Genomic DNA, 25,338 nt, shown 5'->3' on the forward strand with positions numbered 1-25,338 from the left:
TAGGCCTTCTTGTTTTTATTCTTGTTACTCGACAATATATGTTCAACACAGCAGTGAATATACACTGCTTTGCTCAAAATGCTGCATGGGCTCCCCATTTTGCTCTTACCCACAGCGAAAATGTAACTCCTTACAATGGCCTATAAGAATCTTACCTCAGTTCCTGCTCGTCGTGGCTTCTCTCACTCTTCTGGAGCCACACAGATCACCTAGCTTTTCCTTGAACCCATCAGCATGCCCCATCTTAGAGCCATTGCCATGGCTGTTGCCTCTGCTTGAATGGTCTTCTTCAGGTATTCAAGTGGCCAGTCCCTGCCTCTCCTTCAAGTCTTCTCTTAAGGGACAACTTGTCAATGAATCCTAAGCAGACTATTCTAATTAATACAGCGATTGGTTGACTTCCCCTCCCCAGCACTATTCATTCCCCTCATCCTGTGGACTCCATCCCACAATAGTTGTCATCTTCTTATACACTTTGTTTTAAAATTATATTTTCTATTATCTGTCTTCCCTGAACAGAAATGTAAGCCCCATGAAGACAGTGTTTATTATTTTGTTTACTGATATATCCAAAATGCCTAAAACAGAGAGCATCCATACAGTAGGTGATGAGTAAGTACTTTTCAATTAATACATACAGGGAACAACTTGATATGATATTTTACTATGTGAAAAATCTAAGCTATAAAAAGCGTACAATATATTTTCATATTTATAAAGACAAACATAAGTATCAAAATATTAGAAGTTTACAATCCAAAATATCAACAGTGCTTATCATTGGGTAGTATGATTACAGATGATTTCTGTTTTATTTTTGGAGTATTTAGTATTTTTCAACTTTCCTTTTCTTTTCTCCCATTCCCTTCCTTCCCTCCTCTTCCCTTCCCCTCCCTTTTCCATTTTTCCTGTTTTTCTGAACTCAGACATTCATTTTGTTAATTGTAGCCCTCAGTTCAGGACACACTATCCTTATTAGTCTATAAATGATTCCTTTTATTATTTTTATCACTGTTTTCCTTTTTACCACAAACTACAGGTCAAATACCCCCCTGTACATAATGTATTTAATATTATCTAATATTATCCTTCCATTAGATTGGTGTAAAAGTAATTGTGGTTTAAAAGGCTAAAAATAATTTCAAAAACTGCAATTACTTTTGCACAAACCCAGTAGTTTTTCTTCCAAATGTTCATTTAAATCTGCATGTATTCTTGAAAAATATATAGTATTGTTTTGTGTGGATTTTATTTTGTTTTCATAGATGGCTTTGCACTTTACATTTTATTGTTTCCTCCTTTTTTGACTAACATTTTGTTTTTGGTCCATGTTGCTCTAAAGTCATTTTAGTGAACCAGTGTACTACCAGTGTACCACAAATAGTACATTCTAGTGTACTACTTCTCATTGCTGCATGGTATTCATTTATATACAGACACAGACACACACACGGACGCGAGGTCAGACAATTAAGTTCGCGAACTAGTTGCAACGATGTTGCTAACCTTATTTGATATCAGAGGGATTATTCATTATGAATTTGTACCAACTGGACAAACAGTTAACCAACTTTACTATTTGGAAGTGCTAAACAGGCTGCGTGTAAAAGTTAGATGACCTAAACGTTTCACCAACAATTCACGAGTCTTGCATCACGACAATGCACCAGCTCAAATCACACTGTCTGTGAGGGAGTTTTCAGTCAGTAAACAAACAACTGTATTGGAACACCCTCCCTCCTCACCTGATCTGACCTCCAATGACTTCTTTCTTTATCTGAAGATCAAGGAAATATTGAAAGGAAGACATTTTGATGACATTCAGGACATCAAGGGTAATACAACAACTCTGACGGTCATTCCAAAAAAAGAGTCCCAAAATTGCTTTGAAGGGTGGACTAGGCACTGGCATCAGTTCATAGCTTCCCAAGTGGAGTACTTTGATGGTGACCATAGTGATATTCAGCAATGGGGTATGTAGCACTTCTTCTAAGATGAGTTCACAAACTTAATTGTCACCTAATTGTCCAACCTCGTGTGTGTGTGTGTGTGTGTGTGTGTGTGTGTGTGTGTATGTGTGTGACATGCTTTTTATCAGTTTCCAAAAAAAGGCCACCCATACAGCTGCTAGCTCCATGCTCTCATAAATTGTTTAATGGTTATCCTCCTGCAAGTTTCCTATGGACCATGATCAGAATTCATACCCAAGAGTGGAATTACTGGGGTTAGGGCATAGGCATTCTAACAATACAGCCAGATTTTGATTCACAATGGTTCTAGTAATTAACACTCCCACCAGCTATGAATAAAGGTTCATTTCCCTCATGTTTTTACCAGCACTTAATATTATTGGAACTTCTAATTTCTGCCATTTTGGTGAGTATAAATTTGTATCTTGTTTACATTTGTTTTTCTCTGACTGAAAAGTAGGATTGAATATCTCTTCATATTGTCTTGCTATGCAAATTTCCCATTCTGTCAATTGCCAGTTTACTTTGTTGGCCTATATTTCAATTGGATTCCTTATCTTCTTCTTGTTGAATTGCAGGAATTCCTTGTATGAACCACACATTAATCCTTCCTTAGTTTCCTATGTTTCAAGTATTTTCTCTGTCTTTCAGTGTTTCTTTGCCTTTGTTTTTGATGTCTCTCATTTAATATAATTCTTTAATTGAGATTCAAATCTAATTCAATTCAAATCTAATTCAAATCTATCAGCTTTGCCTCTTATGGTTTATGCTTCTTTGGTGTTGTTTGAGATATTCTTCCTCACCTTAAGGTGGCAAAAATATTCATTGTTTTTCTAGTTTTACATTTCACACTGAGATCTTAAAATTCATTCAAAGTTTAATTTTGTACATCAGCAGACAGGCCAAATTATTCTGTGATTATAAGCCCTGAGTCTTTTAATATCTCTTAAAGTAACAAAAGTTTACTTCTTGCTCATGCTACGTGTCCATCATGGTTGGATTGAGGGACTCTGCTCATGGCAGTGACCCAGATTCCTGAGTTCCAGAGGACCCATGATCTTGAATTCTGTCAGTTATTGTTGAATGGAAAAGGATGTCTGAAGGGTTTTGGATAGACAATTAAATGTTCCAGCCCAGAAGAGCCATCTGTCATCTCCGCTCACAATTTACTGTGCAGATCTAGTTATCTGGCCCCAACCTATTGCAATTAGGCTATAAAGTATAATTCTTCCATGTGTCCTGGACATATGAGGTCTGACAATTAAGTTCGTGAACTCATCCTAGACAAAGTGCTGCATATCTCATTACTGAATATCACTAAGGTCACCTTCGAAGTATTCCCCTTGGGAAGCTATACACTGATGCTAGGACCTAGTCCACCCTTCAAAGCAATTTTGGAACTCTTTTTCTGAAGTGGCCATCAGAGCTGTCATTGTATTGCCTTAGATGTCCTGAATTTCATTAAAATATCTTTCTTTCAATATTTCCTTTATCTTCAGGTAAAGAAAGAAGTCATTGGGGGCCAGATCAGGTGAGTAGGGAGGGTGTTCCAATACAGTGATTTGTTTACTGGCTAAAAACTCCCTCACAGGGCTGGCCTGGTGGCTCAGGTGGTTGGAGCTCCGAGCTCCTAGCACCGAAGTCTGCCGGTTTGATTTCCACATGGGCCAGTGGGCTCTCAACCACAAGGTTGCCGGTTCGACTCCTTGACTCCAACAAGGGATGGTGGGCTCTGCCCCCCTGCAACTAAGATTGAACATGGCACCTTGAACTGAGCTGCCGCTGAGCTCCTGGATGGCTCAGTTGGTTGGAGCCCGTCCTCTCAACCACAAGTTTTCTAGTTCGATTCCTCGACTTCTGCAAGGAATGGTGCACTGCACCCCCTGCAACTGACAACAGCAACTGGACCTATGCTGAACTGCGCCCTCCACAACTATGACTGAAAGGATAACTTGACTTGGAAAAAAATCCTGGAAGTACACACTGTTCCCCAATAAAGTCCTGTTCCCCTTCCCCAGCAAAATCTTAAAAAACAAAAAATGAACAACAACAACAACAACAACAACAAAAACTCCCTCACAGACAGTGCCGTGTGAATTGGTGCATTGTCATGATGTAATAGCCTTGAATTGTTGGCGAAAATTTCAAGTAGTTTTCATGTTTTTCAAGCAGTCTTTTCAGCTCTTCCAAATATAAATTGGTTAAATGTTTGTCCAATTGATACAAATTCATAATGAATAATCCCTCTCCTCTGATATCAAAAAAGTTAGCAACATCGGTGCAAGAAGTTCAAGAACTTAATCGTCAGACATTGTATATAGTGGAGAGTATGAATCATGAATGCTTGATGGGAGATAGAACCCATCTTTATTTTTTTCCATATAGTATACCAAATTTCTCCAAACCATTTAATAATTCATTCTTTTATTTCTAATTTATAACACCACCTCTATCATATCAAAGACATGTTTCTGGACTCATATTTTGTTCCATTAACTTCTACTTCTGCTTCTGTATCAGTTCTACACTGCTGGTGCACAGTGGTTTTGTAAGATGTCCTAATGTCTGGTGGAGTTCTCTCCTTCTCTATTCTGTCAAAATTCTTATTTCCTGTGTGTATTTTTTCTGTCATAAAAACATCAAAATCAGTTTTTAAAATTTCCCCAATTATCCCATTGGGGTTTAATTGAAGTTTCCTTACATTTTTAAATTAATTTGAGGCAGTTATCATCTTTAGAGTATTAGGTCATTCCATACATGAATATGGTACTCAGCTTTTCTTATATATGGGGTGTGATCAAAGATACAATGAATCTTTAGGTAAAAAAAAATTATTGCAGTAAAAGACACATCGCAATTAATCTACCTCAAAATATTCCTCCTCACTTCAAACACACTTATCCCATCCTTCTTGCACTTTCTGAAGCAGTTCTGGAAGTCCTCTTTTGTGAGTGTCTTTACTTCATCCTCCATCATGACAATGCTCTGTGTCACACATCGCTTCTGGTACAGCAATTTCTGCCAAATAAAAATACTGCGGTGTGTCCTCATTCACCTTATTCACCGGATCTGGCACCATATTACTTCTGGCTCTTCCTAAAGTCAAAATGACCATGAAAAGTAAATGTTTTGAATCAATTCAAGACATCAAGGCAGCCATGACAGCACAACTAAAGACACTCATGAAAGAGGACTTCCAGAACTGCTTCAAAAAGTGGCAAGAATGATGGGATAAGTGTTTGAAGTGACAGGGGGCATTTTGAGGGGGATTAATGGCGATATGTCTTTTACTGTAATAATTTTTTTATTTAAACATTCACCATATTTTTTGATCACACCTCTTATCTTTAATAGCCTTAAATTTTTATTTATTAAGGTATTAGTTCTGTTTTTGCTAGATTACTTCCTAGATAGATTGTAGATTTTACTGTGGCTATTAGTATTGTATTTTTACCTTTTTTTTTTACCTGTTTGTTTATTATGAATATAAATGATTTTGATATGAATATATCAAATGAATTTTGAAATGATTTTGAAATGAATATAAATGATTTTGATATGTTGATGTTATATTTGGAAACATTGAAATGTCTTTTCTATCTAAAGAGTTTTTATTCTTTTGGGTTTTTCTATGTAAATGATCAAATTATCTGCAAATAATGATAATTTGGACTCTTCCCTTTGACCCTCATGCCATTGTTATTTCTCTTGTCTTAATTTTTGGCCAGACATCAAGGATTATGTTGAACAAGCATCAATAATAGTAGGTATCCTTCTTATATTGCCAGTATTAATAGGAAATGACTAACATTTCTCCATATGTACTATATGGTGACAGTAGAAAATGTGCTCTTTGTTTTTCCTGAGAGAGTTTATGTACGATTGGAATGATCTATTCCTTGAAATGCATCTTCTGGCAAAACAAACAAATTAAATTATCTGTGCCCAGTGTTTTCTTTGTGGAAACATTTGTAAACCATTGTTTTTAATTGTTTTAGCAGTTATATAATAATTAAGGCTTTCTTCTGTTAGTTTCTTTTTTGTTTATGTATTTTTGAGATATTGACATACAGTGAAGTGCACAAATCGTAAGTGAATAATTCAGTGAATTTCATAAATGTGTGCCCATGGAACCCATACCTCATGAAGAAATAGAACATTTTCATTACCCCAGGAATTTCTCTGCACCCTTTCTCAATCAAGCTTAATCTCTCCCTAGAGTCAGCTACTGTTCTGATTTCTTTCCCTATAGATTTTTTTCCTAATCATAAATTTCATATAAATGGAATTAAAAGTGTACACTCTTTTGTGCCTGACCTCTTTTGCCTGGAATAATGGTTTTCAGATTAATTAATCTATGTTGTGTTTATTACCAATAGATCATTCACTTTCATTCTTCTATAATATTGTATTAATATAATGTATCTAGATTTGATCTACCATGAATAAAGCTGCTGTGATCATTCTTGAACAAACTTCTTGTATACTTATGTTTTAATTTATCCTGAGAAAATATGGAGAAGGGGGTCATAGAATAGATAAGTATTTAACTTTATGAGCAATTTCCATACTGTATGAGAATTCTAGACGTTCTAGCTCCTCATCAACATTTGGTGTTGTCAGTCTTATTAATAGTAATAATTTTAGTGGTTTTGTAGTTAATACCTTGCAAGAATTTTATTTTCTTGATAACTAATAATGTTAAGTACTTTTTCATGCATTTATTGGCCATTTATGTCTTTTTTATTGTGAAGAGTCTGATTTGAGTAAGACTTCTGTGAACTTTTAATTGGATTATTGATCTATAGGACCTTTTAATATATTCTGGATAAAAATCCTGTGTCAGATATATGTGTTACACATAAACATTTCCCCTGTAATCTCATATTTCCATGGGACTGTCAATTTTCCTGGCTTCTTTAGATAGGTTACAGCCTTGGTCTTGGCTTGCTGTCTTTCCAAGTTTGGGGACTGGGATAGAATTGAAGCAACTCAGGACAGGGTGCTTGGTGATAAAGTCTGTATTCAACTACTCTCATTTCTCATCCTCATCAGTAGGTCCTCTCTTGAGGGACCATTCAGAAGTTCTGTTTCATGTTCTGAGCATTTCTGAGGGCTGCTGCTATGTCTGTAATTTTCTAATATCTGGGCTGGGGAGGATGAAAAGGAGTCCTTCAGGAGTTGGTTAAGCTGAACTACATACTTTTTTATTGATTTCCTAGTTTTGCTGGCATCAAGCAGCATTAATTCTGCATTAATTTATTTTAAAAAATTTTATTGAGCACCTAGTTGGCTCACAAATTACACCAGTACAGCAGACAAACAAACAAAACACAAACTAACAAAACAACAAGTTTGCAATGGCCGCTGTCCTCATGAAGCTGCCATTGTAAGAGGGGAAGACAGGCAATAAAGAGTAGACATAGTAAGTGATTAAATTATTTAATATGCTAGAAAGTGTTAAAGGCTATGGAAAAATATTGTAGAGCTGTGGAACAACTGCAGGACCACTCATGCTCATGCATACTTCCTGTGCAGCTAGAGAAGTGAGCTAATTATACCAAGGAGAAATGTCTCACTCAGATGCAGCTTGCATTAGAATAAAACTCGCCATCCACTTCTTGTGATAGGAATGTCTGGAGGAAACCCTGCCTACTGTCTTCCAGAGTCCCAGGCAAATCTTTTTAGAGCTCATTTTTATTTTTTATTTTTATTGATGTGCAGTGAATACGGAGTCACTAACAGGGATTGGTTGTTGTATGGATACCCCAGGGATATCTACAGCTCCTTTGGTGTCCCTGAAAGGGTGAAGAAAAATAATGCTGATGTTCACGAGGAGAAAACTGGAAAGACATACTTCTTTGTTGGCAACGAGAATTGGAGGAGGTGAAGACAGACCCTTGGAAATAGTAGGGCATCAGATCACTTCAGAGAAAGGAAGCTGCCTTTTACAAACATCGTTTACTTGAGCTAGAAGTCCATCCTCCTCTATAAATTGATGAAGCCAGGCTGAGCAGCATTTAATCTCCTACCTGTTATCATTACACTATACCTGTCCTTGGAAGGCAAGGGACTTGTAGGATTGAATTTTACAAGAACATAAAAAGCGGAGGCTTTCAAAGAGAACCCTCTTTCCCATAGCATATTTCCCTTGACATGGCCAAATGCGGAGCCAGAGACAAAATTTGAATCAGATTTTTAGAGTTGATGTCACTTTAGGGATGGTCTAGTCTATCCCAATCCCATAACCCCATTAAATCAGGATGCTCTATTATTTTCATGCCAATGATATGCCCACACAGAATTGTTTTAAGCAGTCATTGGATTTCTGCAAAATAGAGATAAAGATAGCATCTACCTCTAGATTTATTGTAAAGATTAAATGAATCAGTATACACAAAGCACTTAGAATAGTATCTGGCACATGGAAAGTCCTCTGTGAATGTTGTGTTATTTGTTGTTATTATACTATTCACACATTCTGATAGTTCTAATATTTTTTTCCAGGTGTGATGAAAATATGCAGTCCATACATGCAGGTTATAACAAAGAGTTAACATGACTTCCCTAGAATTGGCAAAAAAGTTGGTGTTTTCCAAAATAGAGTTAAAGACTGTGTTCTTGCATTTCTGGCATGTGGAATTCAGTGTTTATAATCTCTGTATCTTGCTCTTGTGTTTCTGAAGTCACTGGAAAGCCATGAGAGTCCCCATCTCAGAGCAGCAGGAGGAGCAGAGGAAGACTGGGCATGCTGGCTTCTGTTTTCCTTCTTAGCTCAAGGAAATGGATGGCTCCCTACCTCCTGCTGCTCTGGGTTTCAATTTGCAGTCTCCCCCTTAGTTAGGGTCCTTGCATCCTCAGAAAAGCAAAAGCTGTCTGATTTGTATCCTCTTCATTTGCAATGGGCTGTCTCAACATTCATCGGAGATTGTACATACATCAGGTTAATGTTTGCTTTTGCAATCTCATGACTATGATCAAACAGGACATCAACTAAAATAAGCACCCCATCCCCTACAGTGTATTTTCTTATTAGTTCTGTGCTATCTTAAGAATGGCTCTTACTAGCTACACTATAACGTATCCCACACAGAGCACTCCATGGACTTTTAAAACATTAGACTTTACTTTTTGATTTCCCGTGGAAAGTACAGATGTGTACTTTCTTTCTAAGCGAGAAAGGACTGGCTGGCAATGTATGGACTTCTTCTGCTCTTTTACAGGACAGATAATTAACTCTATAGCTAGCTTGCTTTTACAGTGCTTGGGGATTTTCAGTGTGTTCTTAAACCTCTTGACATATTCTGTTTTTATAGCCACCATGGTCTTCCTCAGTCACAGATGAGCGTGGGTTAAACAACATTGGCATGAAGCCACCTAATCCACAGGGCAAATGCCAGATAATTCATCACTGAGTTTAGATTCTGCCCAGGGCATTGGGGTGACTTTCTGAGGTACTCTTTTAAGAGCTTTGGGTAGAGGCTTATATAGAGCCATGTAAGCCAGCCTCAGTCTAATTGCTATTTGTTTGCTTTGGTTCAAGTTTTATTTTGAAAATAGCACAAATATGAAAATCACTCACTGACTAACTTTTTAAGCACCTTTTTTTCCTACATGATTTACAACAGAGATAGAGATACTTTAATGACTTAAAGAGGCAGCTGATTGTTGAGTACAAAATATGATCAATATCTTGATATTCTTCTCTTATCTACTTTGTTTGCCATATAACCTGTTTTACTGTCCAGGCCATGGGAGTAATTTGAGTGGACTGATCACATTTACATTGTTTAACACCAAAAGCATATCTGAAAGATATTTTAGAAAGAACTATTTAGTGAATTTGTTTCTTCTTCAGGGGAACAGTGTAAGAGCTAAGTATGCATAAAATTTGGACAAAGTCTTATTTTCCAAGTCTTCTGAAAATGTGAATTTTGCTTTCAAAGGTTTTTAGTGACTTCTTTAAAATTTTATTTTTCAATACATTTGACATTCAATATTATATTAGCTTCAGGTGTACAGCATAGTGATTAGACAGTTAGTTATATAACTTATGAAGTGATCACTCCATAGTGCCTTCTTACTACGAGCTTCTTGGAAATTAAATAGCTGTGAATATGTGATGATTTTATTTGAATTCTTTTAAAACACATTTCTCCTTATAAAGAAAATCTTGGCTTTTGCTAAGGTGTGTTATAAAGCTAAATGAAAGAAAACAAAATCATTGGCCAAACCGTTTTTGAATGAAAAGTAAGAATTGTGAAATTTCAACATGAGAAGACTATTTACGAGAGGACTTTGACAGGAGTCAATGTATTGTGAATCTGGGTCTGTGCTTTCCAGTATAGTAGCCACTAACCAATGTGGCCACTGAGCCTGTGCAATGTGGCTCATGTGTACTAATGTGTGCAACAAGTGTAAAACATACACCAAATTTTGAAGGCTTAGTATAAAAAAAACCCAGAAAATTCTTAATCATGATTGTTTACAATAATTGCATGTTGAAAGGATAATATTCTAAATATATTAGGGTAAATAAAATATGAAAATTAACTTCCCCTTTTCTTTTTTACTTTGTAAAATGTGGCTACTAGAAAATTCAAAATTCTTCATGAAGCTTGTATTACATTTCTGTTGGACACAGCTGATCTCGTGATACATATGATTAAAAGGTGGGTCAGTGAACCATGATGGTCTATCAATTATGGATTAAACTCGATAGGTGCAGAACACTGTACAAGACATTGTGAGTAATCAAAACAACTATACCTCATACAAGAACATGACCTCTGTCATCATCATGGCAGAATCTGTGTGGGAAGATGACACATACTTATCTTGTAATTTAACAGCAGATACCTAAAAGCAGAAGTAACTTTGTTCTCAGCCAGATGAAAGGTTTCCTTTTGTAATGACTCTAAGTCTCTGACTGTCTTTCTTTCCTTCTTATTGACTCTTTGCAAATTGGGATTGATCCTAATAAATTTGCAGGAACGTGAGTGCTTGTTGCCTTGAGGACTAAATTTTTTTTAAAGGTCTTTTATGAGTGCCAGAGAATGTAATCTGTCATTTTTTTTCTTTTTAATATATTTAATATATATTTAATATATTTTTCTTTTTTAATATATATTTTTTGCATTTCTAATTATTAGTTTCAGGTGTACAAAACAACATAATGATTAGACATTTACATCCCTCACAAAGTGATAACCCCAACAAGTCTAACACCAATCTAACACCACACATAGCTATTACACTACCATTGGCTATATTCCCTATGCTGTACTTCTCTGTCATTGTTTTAGTTAATTGCAGGCTTCATTTTTCTGGGAGTGGGGGAAAGTTCTGCATAGCTTCTCGGAGTGGTGCATATTCTGCCTAGCCTTTCTCCTCATGAGATATTGTTTGTTAGTTTGCTTGCTTGACTGATCCTTCTCTATATATTTAGCTTCTTGAGGGCAAGTGTTTTAATGACCTATTGCTTCACAGCAAACCACTGCAAAACTTAGTGTACAGAGTGCTACAATTACTCACATGACAGACATGAATTCCCCTTGAGGACATGGGCTAAGTGAGACAGTAGAGTTAGTCTGGACTCTGTGTTTCCCAACCTTCGTTAACTTTCATTCCTCCTCCTGGATTTTTGCCAGATCTACATACACCCCTTTGTTCTTCTTTGCGTTTTTTGTTTGTTTGTTTGTTTGTTTGTTTTTGCAATCTCTTTAAAAACATAACCTCATTCTAATAGTGACATCCACGGAAACAGAATTAGTATTTTGATTTCACATTTTTAGTATTATCCCTGTACTACATACAAGCATCTTCTATGTGTCCAAAGGTTTGCTTCCCACCCTTTCGGAAAACTGTTCTAGCCCGAGGGCTTCTCCTCCCCTCTCAGCAAACTAACTTCCTTCTCTGAGAGCGTGAACTTGACAAACAAAGTAGAGAAAACATTCATGCTGGATTCGTCCCCTCCCTCCTCTTTGGGAAGTGTCTCTCCCCTTTCCTTCCAAGTCCATTTGACTTCACAGAATTATGAATCTCCACTCTCCAACCAGTGACCTTGACATTGGCCTTGCACATAATAGGGATGCTCATGTTGACTTCTAAGGTATGATGAGTTCATTTGCCTGTGTCCAGTTGATTTAGTGTTTAACCACAACTTCCCCATCTCAATGGAGTATCACATGAATGCAAGCAGAAAAGGGGAAGTGAATTAATTTCTCAGGCAAAACCAAATTCCTCTTTCACACAGGACTCCTGATGCCTACAGAGACAAGAGACATCAGGAAAGGAAGTATTTCCTAGGACAGGTGAAATACAGGCCATGCTTTCCCAACCAAGGTGAGGCAGGAGCTAGCTCCCTGCTCACTAGGGAGTACACTCACTGGAATTGGAGGAATAGTGGGGCTGTCACCTCAGTTCTCCTGGTGCTTCCAACCAAGGATCTCTAAGCTCACGCAGCAGCCACAGTGATAGGAAAGGAGGCCTCTGGTGAACTCAGGAAACCATGATTGTGGTTTAATACAGACTCATACAATAAGAAATCTAGGGGTTATTCAGTATAATGCTTGGCAATGACTAATTTACGCTGCTGAATGCTTTACTCAAACAGCATCACTGGTGATTGTTGCAGCTCAAATTGTTTGAATAGCTGGGGCACAAACCAAGTTAATATAAGCATCAAAATGTTTAAACCCAAAAAATCACGGTGATCTCTCCATAAAATTATAGTTATCTAGGTGCTGTAAAATATATGGACACGATCATGTTGGTTAATAGAGACTGAATTTTTGTTTGTATATACAAACTCAACACACATAGACCTTTCTCACTGGTTTAATAAAACATATTTGTGAAGATTCTATCATCTGGGAAACATTATGCTACGTGCTGGGGTTCCAAAAATAATCAGACTCTGATTGTAGTCACAAGAAATGTAGTATAGCATGAAATGATTGCAATCAAGGGTACATTACTATGATCCTTAAAATTCTGTAGAAAGTTTGAGTATGATTTTTATATGCTATAGGGCAAATAGTTTGTAGGAAACTATAAATCACCACAATTATTACATTATTTATAAGACACAGAAAAAGAAATATTCAATATAAAAGGTAGTGATTTCCAGGCAATTTCCCCAGGTGTATTAACTAGCTATTGCTGCATAACTAATTGCCACAAACTTAGTTGCTTGAAGTAATATCATTTGAGGTACTCAGTAATGATTTTGGGTCTGAGGAGAGTTGTGCATGTGTGAGGAAGGAAGTGGTTCCTTTCTATCAGTAGAATAACCTACTGTCCCCCTGTGTTTCTCCTTTACTGTGACACGGCTACCACCCTCACAACACTTCTGACAGCAGATGTGCAGGGTTTTCTTCCCACACCAAGCAATTCTCTGTGACACCATCTGGGTGTTCTGCCATTGAACTCAGTTCTGACGCTATCGGCCTAGAGATAGAGTCAGACCCCCCAGGTTAAGGACTCAATCCCATAAGACTGCCCCCCAATTTCAAATGCTATTCACAAGCAGTAGGTTCTCAGGTTACCTGCAACTTCTGTCTGACTTGACTACAAATTGGAGGTTCCCATGACTCCCTTTCTTGGATTCGACCATTTGCTAGAACAGCTCACAGAATTCAGGGGAGCACTTACTCAGTTTACCAGTTTATTTTATAATAAAGGATAGGACAAGTATACAGATGAAAAGCTAGATGAAGAGATACATGGAGTGGTCTGAGCACAGGAGCTTCTGTCCCCAGGGAAATGAGGTGTGTCATCTTCCTGGTGTTCATTAACCTGGAAGCTCTTTGAAACCCATACTGTTGGGCTTTTTATGGAGGCTTCATCACATAGGCATGATCAATCATTAACTCCATTTCTAACTCTTCTCCCCTGTCTGGAGAATGTGAGTGAGGGAAAACTACAGGTTTTCTAATCATGGTGTTGTCTTTCTGGTGACCAGTTCCCATCTAGAAGCATATCAAAAGTCACCTCCTTAGAACAAAAGACAGTGCTATCACCCAGGAAATTCCAAAGTAGGAACTTTGTGTCAGGAATCAGGGTCAAAGACCAAATATTTGAAGCAAAGATGTTCCTTCTGCTCTTACCACTTTCAAAATTGTAATGGCTTTAGGAGCTCTGTGCCAGGAACTAGGGACAGAGACCTATTAATTCACACCATCCAAGTGGCATGTTTGAAAAAACACAGGATCAGAGTCAGAGGGCCTGATTTGATTTCTAGCTCCAACTCTGCAAACATGAAGACGTTTCTTAAACTATACGATGCTCAATTGTTAAAAAGAAGTAACAAGATTTAGACCACCAAATTATTATAAATATACTATTACAGACATGTGTTTTGTACATACACTAATACAACAGTTTATATTATTATTTCCCTGACCTTAAAAACTTTTCCTGTGATCAGGTGTTATATGGTGATAAAAAGTAAACAGAGACATTCAGGGAAATGTAGCTCATTTCCTTGATTCAATGTTAATATCTTCTTTCTCTAAAGGAAAGAATATAAACAAAGTTACTAAAAATATGGCAGCACCAGCAAACCCCCAAGTGATTGACACGCCAAGTTGCTTCGTTGCAAACGCTGAATAATTTCATAATCGTGGGCTCATGGGATGTTGAATGAGAGGCAGCACTTTAGTTAAGATTTTGGGATGAAGCAGATAGATTTGAAATCTGACCATTCCTTACTAGGCGTGTAGACTAGTCTGTCCCTTGACTAGAAAATTGGAATAATAAAAATATTATCACCCTAAAACAATTTTTAGGAGAGTTAAGCAAAATAATGTATAGTAAATGGATGTACTTCAATGTCTGTTGCATTGTTTTTCATGAGTGCTGCTTCTTCTTAGAGTTAAAAGAGACCTTAAAAGTATCCAATTAAACCCCCTTTTATTGGAATGAGGAAAATGAGACCTTCAAATTCTGTTCTTTTATTTCTTAGAAAGCAAAACAATTGTGACTATGAGTCAAGGGACAGAGTCTTATGTGTTTTAAATATGTGTTGAAAGAGGATTTGAACTTCCCAAAGGAAATGAGGAAATAATTGCTGTGTAATGTGATAAAACAGAAAAACACCACATATTATCTACTGAATCCCAATAACAAACAAATAAGCTGAACCATCTCCTTCACAGATTTGGAGGCATTGTCTCATGGTAATTTCAACATGCAATTTGGTGGGTGCAAGTCTCTTGCCCACTCCCAACGACATGCACATCCTGGTGCAGAGGTTGCAAAACGCTTGCGAGTTGCCTCTCCACTGTGTGGTGCTGTGGCTACTCATAGGACGATGCCTGGCTAATATTTCCTGTCCTCTGCCAGGCATTCCTATGCCTGGCAAGAATGTGAACCAGCAGTTCCCAGGCCTACAGCGCACTTGCACCCCCAAATTACTGGAAAGGAACCCCAGGGAGAATCTGCACTTGCCTCCCAATTATCCCGGTGATCAAAGGAGTGTAACATTAAATAGTAAATAAAAAAGCCTTGAGAGCATTATGCTAAGTGCAATAAGTCAGAGAAAGACAAACACTGCATTATCCCTTTTATATGTGGAATCTAAAAAAAACCCCAAACCAAAAAAAACCATGCTCAGAGATACAGAGAACAGAGGTGGGGTGTGTGAAAAACAGGTGATCTTTTTTATTTGTTTGTTTCTTTGCTTTAGTGTAAATAAAATAAAATTTTAAAAAGAGTAAATAAAAGGCATCATTCAAATAATTGGTGACATTTGAATCACATCTGTAGAATAAATAATAGAATTGTTGTGGAAAAGCGGCGAGGACCGAGAGACTCAAGCTGCAGGCAGAGATCAGGGAGAACACAGCTTCATTACGCCGCGGGCTCAGCGGGATTGTTCCCAAAGACGGAGCACTTACTGGGCTCGGGCGCTTTGTTCTATAGGGTTAGGCCTCGGGGTTGGGGGGGCAATCTGGCCGGGGTGCCGGGGAGGTCTGTCCCTAGCAGCTGTGATCGCTCAACACTGTTTTGACGGGGAGGCCTCTAACTGCTGTGTTCACAGGAAAAAACCGTCCCAACATGTCCCCCTTGTTGAGAATCAGAAGGGGAACCCTGAAGATCATCTCTAAACTGAGAGGGCGACAGCCCCGCAGGTCAAGGACGCGGGCGGTGCTCAGACGGGAGACGGTATTTCGAGGACACGGACAAGGGCAGCGAAGACGCACGGGCCGGTGGTAGCAAGGAGGACAACGGAGAGCAAGGGACCCGCCAAAGGGAGGAGCCAGGAGGCCCAGGATGAGGGCCAAAGCCCCGGAGGCGAGCTCCTCACGCGGAGCTGTGTGCGATCCCGGAGCTCACGGACCTTGGTGGTGACGAGCCCAGGCTGGTGGATGTAGCAGCGACATCTTCTTGGAGGGAGAGACAGGTCCCACCCTTTTCGGCCGTGAGCAGGGCTAGGGCTCGCGGGCTCTGGACCGGGACCGCCGCCAGGCTGGAGGGTTGGGTCTGGAGTGACGTGAGTGAGTCTGCGACCCGCTCCCTGTCATCATTGATTTCTCGAGAAAGTTTGTAGTAAAAGTCGATGGAAGTCCCAAGGCCAGAGGCACCAGCGGCGACCCCTGTAAAGATGCCAGCACCAATGAGGAAAGGGATGACAGCCGCCCGAGGGATGCGAAGGGAAGGAAAGGCCTGCGACTGGAATTCAGCGTCAGTAAAAACGGCGGCAGAAGGAGAAATAAAAATGAGGATGCAGCCACTTCCATTGTGATGTGCGTCCCGACACAATGGGTAGCCTCCGTCACAGAAGAGAAATACGCCGGGAGGAGTGCAGAAGGGTAAAGGTGCAGACAAGCTCTGGCAGCGGGGTCGGGGGCCTGGTGAGGCCAGGGCGTAGGTAACAGGTGAGGTTAAGGCGCCCGGAGCCGGGCTGGGCCGGAGTGGATCACCATTATCGCAGCAATCCCATTGCGGCAGCTTTGTGGAGGGCAGTGTCCCGGACTCCACCGCCATCGGAGGACCCGGCTTGGGCTAAGTAGGTCCAGCAGACAGACCCTCGGGGGAAGAGACCGCAGGGGGACTGGGAGGTCTTGTTCCGGACCCCTGGAAGCAGCGACACTTCGAGGAGAGACTTAAGGGGGAAAGGCAAAGGAGACTCAAGAGCCAGAGGGCCGCAGGCAGGTGAGCATGAGCAGAGGAGAAACCCATAGCAGAAATACTAATGGGAGGAGACCCCTCTTGGTGTGGGTCCAATCAGGCAGGGTTGCAGAGATGAGCAAAAGAGAGGCCAGAAGGGTCAGCAGGCAGAGGGTGATAATGGTTAAGGGGGGTACAAATGAGAACGGTTATTCAGGCGGTCTTCTTAAACATAATCTTCAATGGTTCATCGGGTACCGGGTGTAGGATCAAGGCAGGCTGGTCCCGTTCCGCTCACTTGATGTGAGAATGGTGGATCCATGGTGTGACATCGTAGGCCTTAAGGGCAGCGGGGGTGACAAGGATTACTGTGTGAGGGTCCGTCCATATTCGGTGGAGGGGCTCACGCTTCCAATCTTTGACCCAGACCCTGTCACCTGGAAGGTGGGGATGGACAGGGGTTCCTAATGAGATAGGAATTCTTTCTAGTAGATGTCAGTGCAGGCTCGTAAGGATCTTTCCTAGGGCAATAAGCTGACCTGGGAGTCACCTACTACTCTGAGGTTGCCTGGGATGGATGATAGCAATGGGGGAGGCCGGCCATAGAGAATTTCAAATGGGGAAAAACCATCCTTTCGGGGAGTACACCGGGAGTGGAGGACGGCTAAGGGCAGTAGATCCATCCATTCCAGGGAGGTTTCTTGGCATAGCTTAGACAATGTTTCTTTGAGGGTACGGTTCATGCACTCTACTTTCCCTGAACTCTGAGGCCGGTAGGCTGTGTGAAGCTTCCAGGAAACATTGAGGGCCGAGGCCAGAGTCCATAGTACGTCTGAGACAAGGCAGGTCCGTTGTCACTGTGAATGGTGAGGGGAAGCCCATACTGTGGGATGATTTTGCGGAGGGGAACTTTGGTGACTTCTCTGGCTTTTTCAGTTCGGGTGGGAAAGGCTTCTACTCAGCCTGAGAAGGTACAGACTAAGACAAGAAGGTACTTTGTCCCTCGGTGAGGGGTCATTTCTGTGAAGTCTACCTCGATATCCTCAAAAGGGGCAGATCCCGTTCGTTGGACCCCAGGTGGTGGGGTCAGTCCGGTCTTGGGATTGTGCTCAGCACAGGTAGCACAGCGCTCCGTGACAGAGTGGCATAAGGCTGTGAGTCTGGCTGTATAGAAGTTTTTTGGCTAGCAGCTTTTTAAGTCCAGTCTTCCCTAGGTGGGAAGTAGAGTGATGTTCTGAAATGATGCAGGGAATCAGGGCATCTGAGATAAACAAGCGGCCATCACGCAGTATCCACCAACCCTGAGGATGCTGGGTGGCTTCCTTATTCTGTGCCCAGCTGTCTTCTGCTGCGGTGTAGGTAGGGCTTGGCGAGGCTGGGGTGGTGGAAGCATTGATGGCTGCGTCTGTGTCCTGGGCGGTTGCCTTCGTGGCTTGATAGGCGAGGCAGTTGCCAGCAGCGGCTCGTCATTCCTTTTCTGGTGCCCTGGGCAGTGGATGATAGCGAGGCGCTGAGGTGCCCAAACAGCTTCCAATAGCTGTAGGATTTCCCTTTGTTTTGATGGTCTTCCCTTTAGACGTGAGGAGGCTACGTTCTTTGCAGATGGCCCCACGTATGTGCACGGTGGCAAAAGCGTACTCGGAGTTTGTGTACATATTGGCCTTTTTGTCTCTTGAAAGCTGCAGTGCCCGTATGAGAGCCCAGAGTTCGGCCCGTGGGGCTGACTACCCGGCAGGGAGGGCCTTTGCCTCCAGAACTTCCGAGGCTGTAGTCACAGCATAGCCAGCTCTACGCAGCCCACCCTGCAGGAAACTGCTGCGGTCAGTATAGAGTGTAACCTCTACGTCCTGCAGAGGGGAGTCCTGTAGGTCCCGCCGTGTGACATGAACCTCAGTGATGACTTCTAGGCAGTCGTGTTCTGGCTCGCCTTAGGCTGTGGGGAGGAAAGTCGCTGAGATTGACTTGAACAGTCTGGAGGCTTATGCGAGGATTTTCCAGAAGGAGTCCCTGGTATTGGGTGAGCCTGGTGTTGGAGAGCCATCGCGGACCCTGACAGTTTATGAGCATAATTACAGAATGGGGAACCTTGACGGTGAGTTGTTGCCTGAGGGTGAGCTTGTCAGCTTCCCTGAGGAGGAGTACTGTAGTGGCTGAAGCCCGCAGGCATGGGGGCCATCCGGAAGTGACCGGGTCCATTCTTTTGGATAGGTAAGCGATAGGTCTCATCCAACTGTTTGAGTTAGGAGCCCCAATGCAGTTTTGTCTTTTTTATGGATAAACAGGCAGAAAGGTTTTTCTGTATCGGGTAAGTCTAAGGCCGGGGCTTTTCCGAGTGAGTCTCTGAGTTTTATGAAGCCTTTTTCCTGTGTCTCTCCCTATTTCCTTTTCTCTCTCGCATTACCCAAACAAAATTGGTTTCACTGTAGTTTGGTGACTGAGCAAGGCCCAGGCTGCGCTCATGGAGTGCGGGGGCAGCTGGGGTGGCCACCGGGGGTGCTCCTGGGTCCCCAAGTCTAGCTGGGGACGAGCTTGCCAGTGGCAGCAGTCAGGCCGCGGTTTCACCTAGGTTCGCAGTGCAGGAGCGAGTGGGGTGCAGTGACAGCGGGGAGCCCGAGGGCTTCCTCAGAGGCGGCCGAGCAGGGAGCAGGGACCCCAGAGCACCCGGGGAGCACTGCCCCGGTCGCTGCTTCAAGGCTCTCAGGTTTCTCCCTCCACACCGAGGTCCGCTGAGCTTCCACCTCAGAAATGCTCTCGGTGTTGAAAAGGCTAAAGAAAGGGACAATATTGCCCTGGGCACATGCCCTGGGAGCCCTGTGCTCTCAGCATGTGCCACCCGTGCCTGCGTCCTGGGGAGGGCACCCTTGTTCCGCACTTCCCAAACACAGTGGATCACGGCTCCCCAGAATATTTTTCTGGCACTCAGACGTCTGTCCTCAAACATTCAGTGGAGTTTTTTGTGTCCTCTTGGTGAATGGGCTTTGTTGGAAGGGAGTTAGGAGTTTCTTTCGGAGCCTGGGTTACGAGAATCCTGCACTGTCCCTTTTTACTAGAGCAGAACTGTACCCAAGGTGGAAGGGTCCTGGCAATTTCCAACCAGGAGTCAATGTATGAAAACTGATCCGGGTGACCAGGATGGCCAGTCACCACAATATAAACATGTTGGACGACGACCAGGTCTAGGGTTTCCTCTGCTGTCAACTGACGTTAAAAGTGGGCCATTCTAATTCACAGAGGGTTCTTAATTTTCCTGGGGTCATGAGGACTCCATCATCTCCGCCAAAACCCTTTCTAAAATTCTTTAACATGCAGTCTAGGACTGCAGGCTTACTTTGCTTCCCTCCCATAGTGTACGATGTCGCAGACGGTGGGGAAGGGAATTTACTCAGGTGCTGCCCTGCTCGGGTTCCTCCTGGGAACTTAGGAGCGTCTTTGGCTAAAGTGTACAGAACAATTTACAGACCAGGCCACTCCGTGGAGTGAATCTCCTTTATGCCAAATGACACTCTCTGAGAATCAGGGTGAAGCTTACTCAGGTTTCCATAGCCAAAGGCGGGGAAGCAAACATTCAGGCCCACAATCAGTCACTCACACACCGGGTTGACACCCTCCCATGGGTGTCCCTGCCTGGGTAGGTTATAAGAACCTACGGGAGGTGATCAGGCTCCCCTCTGTCACATGGGACAGGACTGACTCGGACAATGGCCCCGGGCCTTACCTGGTCTGACGGGAGGATCCGGCTGGTTGTCCCCGGTCCCTCTCAGCAGGTCGAGCTGGGGAGATGGGGGCCACTGTCACCCAGGGAAAGCCCAGTCCGGGGTCCGCCAAAATCGGCGGGTCACGCCTACACCCTTCCCGGGCTTCCCGTAGCTCCGTGGCCCGCCTCTCGCCCCACACCGGTGGCACAAGGGGCCAGCGCAGTTGGGTCTTCCCGGTCAGGGCACCAAAAGTTCCGGAAAAGCAGCGAGGACTGAGAAACTCAAGCGGCAGGCAGAGAGAGATCAGGGAGAACACAGCTTTATTACGCCGGCAGTCTCAGTGGGATTGTTCCCAAAGACTGAGCACTTACTGGGGTCAGGAGCTTTGTTTTATAGGGTTAGGCCTCGGGGTTGGGGGGGCAATCTGGCCGGGGTGCCGGGGAGGTCTGTCCCTAGCAGCTGTGATCGCACAACACTTTTTTGACAGGAAAGCCTCTAACTGCTGTGTTCGCAGGAAAAAACCATCCCAACACTATTGTATCAATGTTGATTTCCTGATTTGAACATTATTCTGTGGATAGGTAAGAAAATTTCCTTGTTTTAAGAAATACACACTGAAGTATTTAGGAGTAAAAAAGGACATAAACAAACCGAGAAAATATTATGACAGGATGATAAAGACAGCATGAAACAGGAATGCAATGTATACATACTTCATTGCTTGTCTCATTGACATACATTGCTCAATGTATACTGATGCTTCTTAGAACTGAGAAAGATCTTTTTCAAAATCACCTAATTAAACCCTCTTTCATGAGAGATGGGAAGACTGAGTTGTTATCTCCATTAGAAAAAAAATTGGGAAATGATTCAAGGGACAGGGTGAAATCCTTTGAGGTGGGTTTCAACTTCTTAAAGAAAATGTGACTCTTGAACTAATTATTTGTGTGTAATGAGAAAAAAAAAGAAAAAAGGTATTATTTTCAGTTAAATTCACATTATAAACTACACATTGAATTATCTTCTTTATGAATCTTGGAGCCTTACTGAAGATACAGCCATGTGATCAAGTGTCCCTGCATCGTTATTGTCACCATGAGTTCAATGTGATTCTCAGAATAATTGCTAAAATGTCATGTTTCCAAGAGAGATAAATTGTGTCCTAAAGTCACATATCTTATATAATCAAACTTTTGGTTTACTACCCTGTTAATATTGTTGGAAAAGCTTTATTGTATAAAGTCATTTACAAATCAGCTTCTTGATAACTCATCTATCACTAAGTTTTGGAGTGAGTTTTTTGTTGTCATTGTTGTTGCTATTTCTGTTATGTAGCAGTAAGTAACCATAAGCCTCCCTTGATTAAATCTTGGAGAAACCAGGTCATTCCTTTCCTGTCACCCTTTCTGAAATAATGTTTGTCTACTGAGTTTTTGAAGAAATGTAGTGTGCATGAAGTACAGGGTAGTTCAGTGTGTTTCTTAGCAGAGTATACCAGTTCTTAATTTACATGCTGCCTTCTTAAAAAATGACCCATTTATTCATTCATTCAACAATTATTTATTGAACACTGACTTCATGCCAATTATTGTACTCCTGAGTAAATTAGAGTGGTAAATAATTCAAGGAAGTTGCAGCCTGATATGAAATAAATTTGAGGTAATAGTTACAATAGACTGTGAGAAGTATTTTGGGACCGCTTGGGCATGATATGCAGCACATCTATGAGAATGGAGCGGGTATCTCAGGGAAGTCACTCCTGAGCTGAGTCCTGAAGTGCAAAGAGGTAGCTAGAAAGCAAGAGAGAGAAGGCATAGGAGAGATTTTATGCTTTGTTTGATTTTCTGTTTATGTTTATAATCAACTCCATCAAATTGAACTAAAGAGGGTTTATCGTGAGAAGATTTGCACAGAGACAAATGATAAAATTACTTTGAAGAAGGCATAGAAAAGGAAATTAGTTTTCCCCATTTCCTCGCCCAACTTTTCCCAATTCTCCCTGTTCCATTTGTTGGGATACCACTGTGTCTTTCAGAATATTAGCCTTGGTGTTAACAATTAGGGGTTTTGAGGTTTCAACTGTTATAATTCAGTCAGGTGCATGATTAATTTTTAAACCTGACTTTTACTAGTCTGAACGCCAGCTACCCCCAGAAAGTAATTCTGGAAGTAGAATTCCCTGATTCCCCCCTCCCCCCCCCCCCGCCTCTCTGTAATGAATATCTTTATTTGTATACTATTGGCCAATGCTACTCAAAATGTCTTTGTTGACCCATGAACAGTTTTGTCATTATTCTACAATGAGATAGGTACAAAAATGGAGAATAAGTGCTTAGAAGTTTTTCTAACAATTTGACAGGGTGATTTATGTCTATTGAAGCTAATAATTTTAAAATTGGCCACTCTTAAAATCTTTGTCATTCTATTTTCCCTTTGTAGTGTATTTTACATAATTCATTGAAAATTTAATAAACGGGTCCTTTACTATAGATGGTTTGAGAAGCACTGCTCTATATCACAAGGTCTAAACACCTTCCACACTCTTGTTTCTCTGCCTGGACCACCTCCCTCCTCCTGTCTTCCTCAATTATTGCTCTTTGGTTTTCCACTTAGATGTTTCTTCCTCTTGGTGGCTTCCCATGACTTGACACTATTGGATATTGGGATGGAAGCCCTTCTACACGATCCCACAGCTCTGTGTGCTTCCCCATTATGGCCATAGCCCTTGGTATCGTGTTGTGTCCTGCGCAACAAAGGCTGTAGGGAGGTGAGAAGAGGCAGCTTTGGGTTAAGCTATAATAAAGAGATGAGACTCAATACAGTTCAATTACAGAGGACCAGGGGACTCGCAGTCTCAAGAGACTGGAGCCCTGAATCGGGCTGACTGTTGGTATTTATTGATTATAGACAAAGAAGTCACAAGATTTAAGGATTTAAGGCACGGTGTGTGAAACTCTTACACCATATAGAAAAAAATGATTTCAAAATCCAATTATTTGTCTCAAAACAGCCGAGGCGTCCAGTCCCATGATGACTCAGGTGTGGTATGTACCTCCCAGGGGGTGGGGGGAGTCTCTCGAGGTAAAACAACGCCTTGAGCTGAACAAAAAGAGCTTGATCTTATCTCTCTAATGATCCTTTCTCACAATTAGGTGAGAGGGAGAGGCAAGAGTCAGCAGCAGCTTTTCTCAAGCAGAGGGAAGGAATGACAAAGCCTCTTCTCATCTCAGCTCATCGAGGGTCTCGAAGGGGTCCCGTCTGGCTTAGGTTGTTTCTCCCATGAGAACTCTTACCAATCTTTGATTGCAAACCCTTCATCTGAAGACCAGGCGGAGAGACACAAGGTGTAACAATCTCAATCCTAGAGAGGCACAGTTCCACAAATCCTTCCTTTCCTAGGGAAAGGCATGGGGGGACAGATGTCTAGGCTGTTGTGTGACCACATCATCGGATCACATAGACTGCTGACTACTTTGTCTCCCTCCAGAGAAAATAAGCTCTGGAAGAGCGGAGCTGTGTCTGTAAAGCTCTCTGTCCCATATCCCTAAAATATTGCTTGTTATACAAGATCTCACTGAATACCTGTTAAATGAGTGAATTAATCAAAGAATGAAGGAGTTGAGGAGGTACAATTGCCATCCAACCTCCAGGAATCTACTTCATGCAAGCACCTCTGTCTCCACTTGGAGAGCAGTCAGGGCTTGCTTCTTAGGCAGACCAGCTTGAAATCTCTCTGCTCCTGGTGTTTGGGGCATAAAGGCAGTTCTTACAGGTTTTCTGTCTCCCCTCAGGGTTTAGGATGAAACTGCTCTCCAGGCTACTCTCTCCTTCCTTATCTCCATGTTGCTTCCTAGGTGTCCTGGACCAGTTGTAGTCTTGCATTATATCACCTTGATCCTTTTCTTTCTCACTCACTTTCCCCCTCTACCAATACACAGATTTCATCTTAGGTCTGCTCATACCTGGATCATCGTCCTACATTTCAAATGTAGCTCACACATTCTTGCCCACACTTGTTCTTCCTGTCATCATGTTACATTTTCCCTTCTCTTTGTCTCCCCTTCTTTCTCTCCCCCCCGCCCCATCGTGTGTGTGTGTGTTTTGCTCTGACTCTATTATTTCTGTCTCTTGCAAGCATATTTAACGCATCACCCCAATTCTTCTCAGTAGCAAGAAACAGACATTTATAACTCAAACACATAAGATTTGTCATAATTTCACTAATGACTGCAAATGCTGTGTAATAGTGCCACTTGGATAAACAGGTGAGTAAAATCAGAAAGAGAAAGATATCTCCAATAAAACAAGGGCATCAATGGCCAATTTTCTCCACTTCAACATTTTTTTCTTAGAGCTCACCCTAGACAAAATCAGTCTTAAGACTCTCTATGTCAAGAATATCACTGACAGATTATGAGCTCCTAAAGGAGTTGAGACATTTCTGCTTTCAGAACTTCTTTAGCAGAACTGGATTTTGACCTGAATTATCTGGTTAAATATTATGTGTCTGTGATGCCACATAACTCATTCTGTGAGGTATGTATTACAGATTTAAAATT

At 41.6% G+C, this 25,338-nt stretch overlaps 1 protein-coding gene across 1 annotated transcript in view; it reads right to left on the minus strand.

The window, feature by feature from the left end:
- LOC308503456 (uncharacterized protein) overlaps positions 1–25,338 on the minus strand; it is a gene marked incomplete at both ends in the record, with an annotated part of 63,975 nt that overhangs the window by 19,668 nt on the left and 18,969 nt on the right. The window contains 4 exons of the mRNA XM_081062736.1: positions 16,282–16,979; positions 18,385–18,763; positions 19,647–19,850; positions 20,800–21,059. Coding sequence (XP_080918862.1) covers positions 16,282–16,979; positions 18,385–18,763; positions 19,647–19,850; positions 20,800–21,059 — 1,541 coding nt within the window. The remainder of the gene's footprint in view (positions 1–16,281; positions 16,980–18,384; positions 18,764–19,646; positions 19,851–20,799; positions 21,060–25,338) is intronic.

Source organism: Rhinolophus hipposideros (assembly GCF_964194185.1).
Source record: "Rhinolophus hipposideros genome assembly, chromosome: 10".
NCBI lineage: Eukaryota > Metazoa > Chordata > Mammalia > Chiroptera > Rhinolophidae > Rhinolophus > Rhinolophus hipposideros.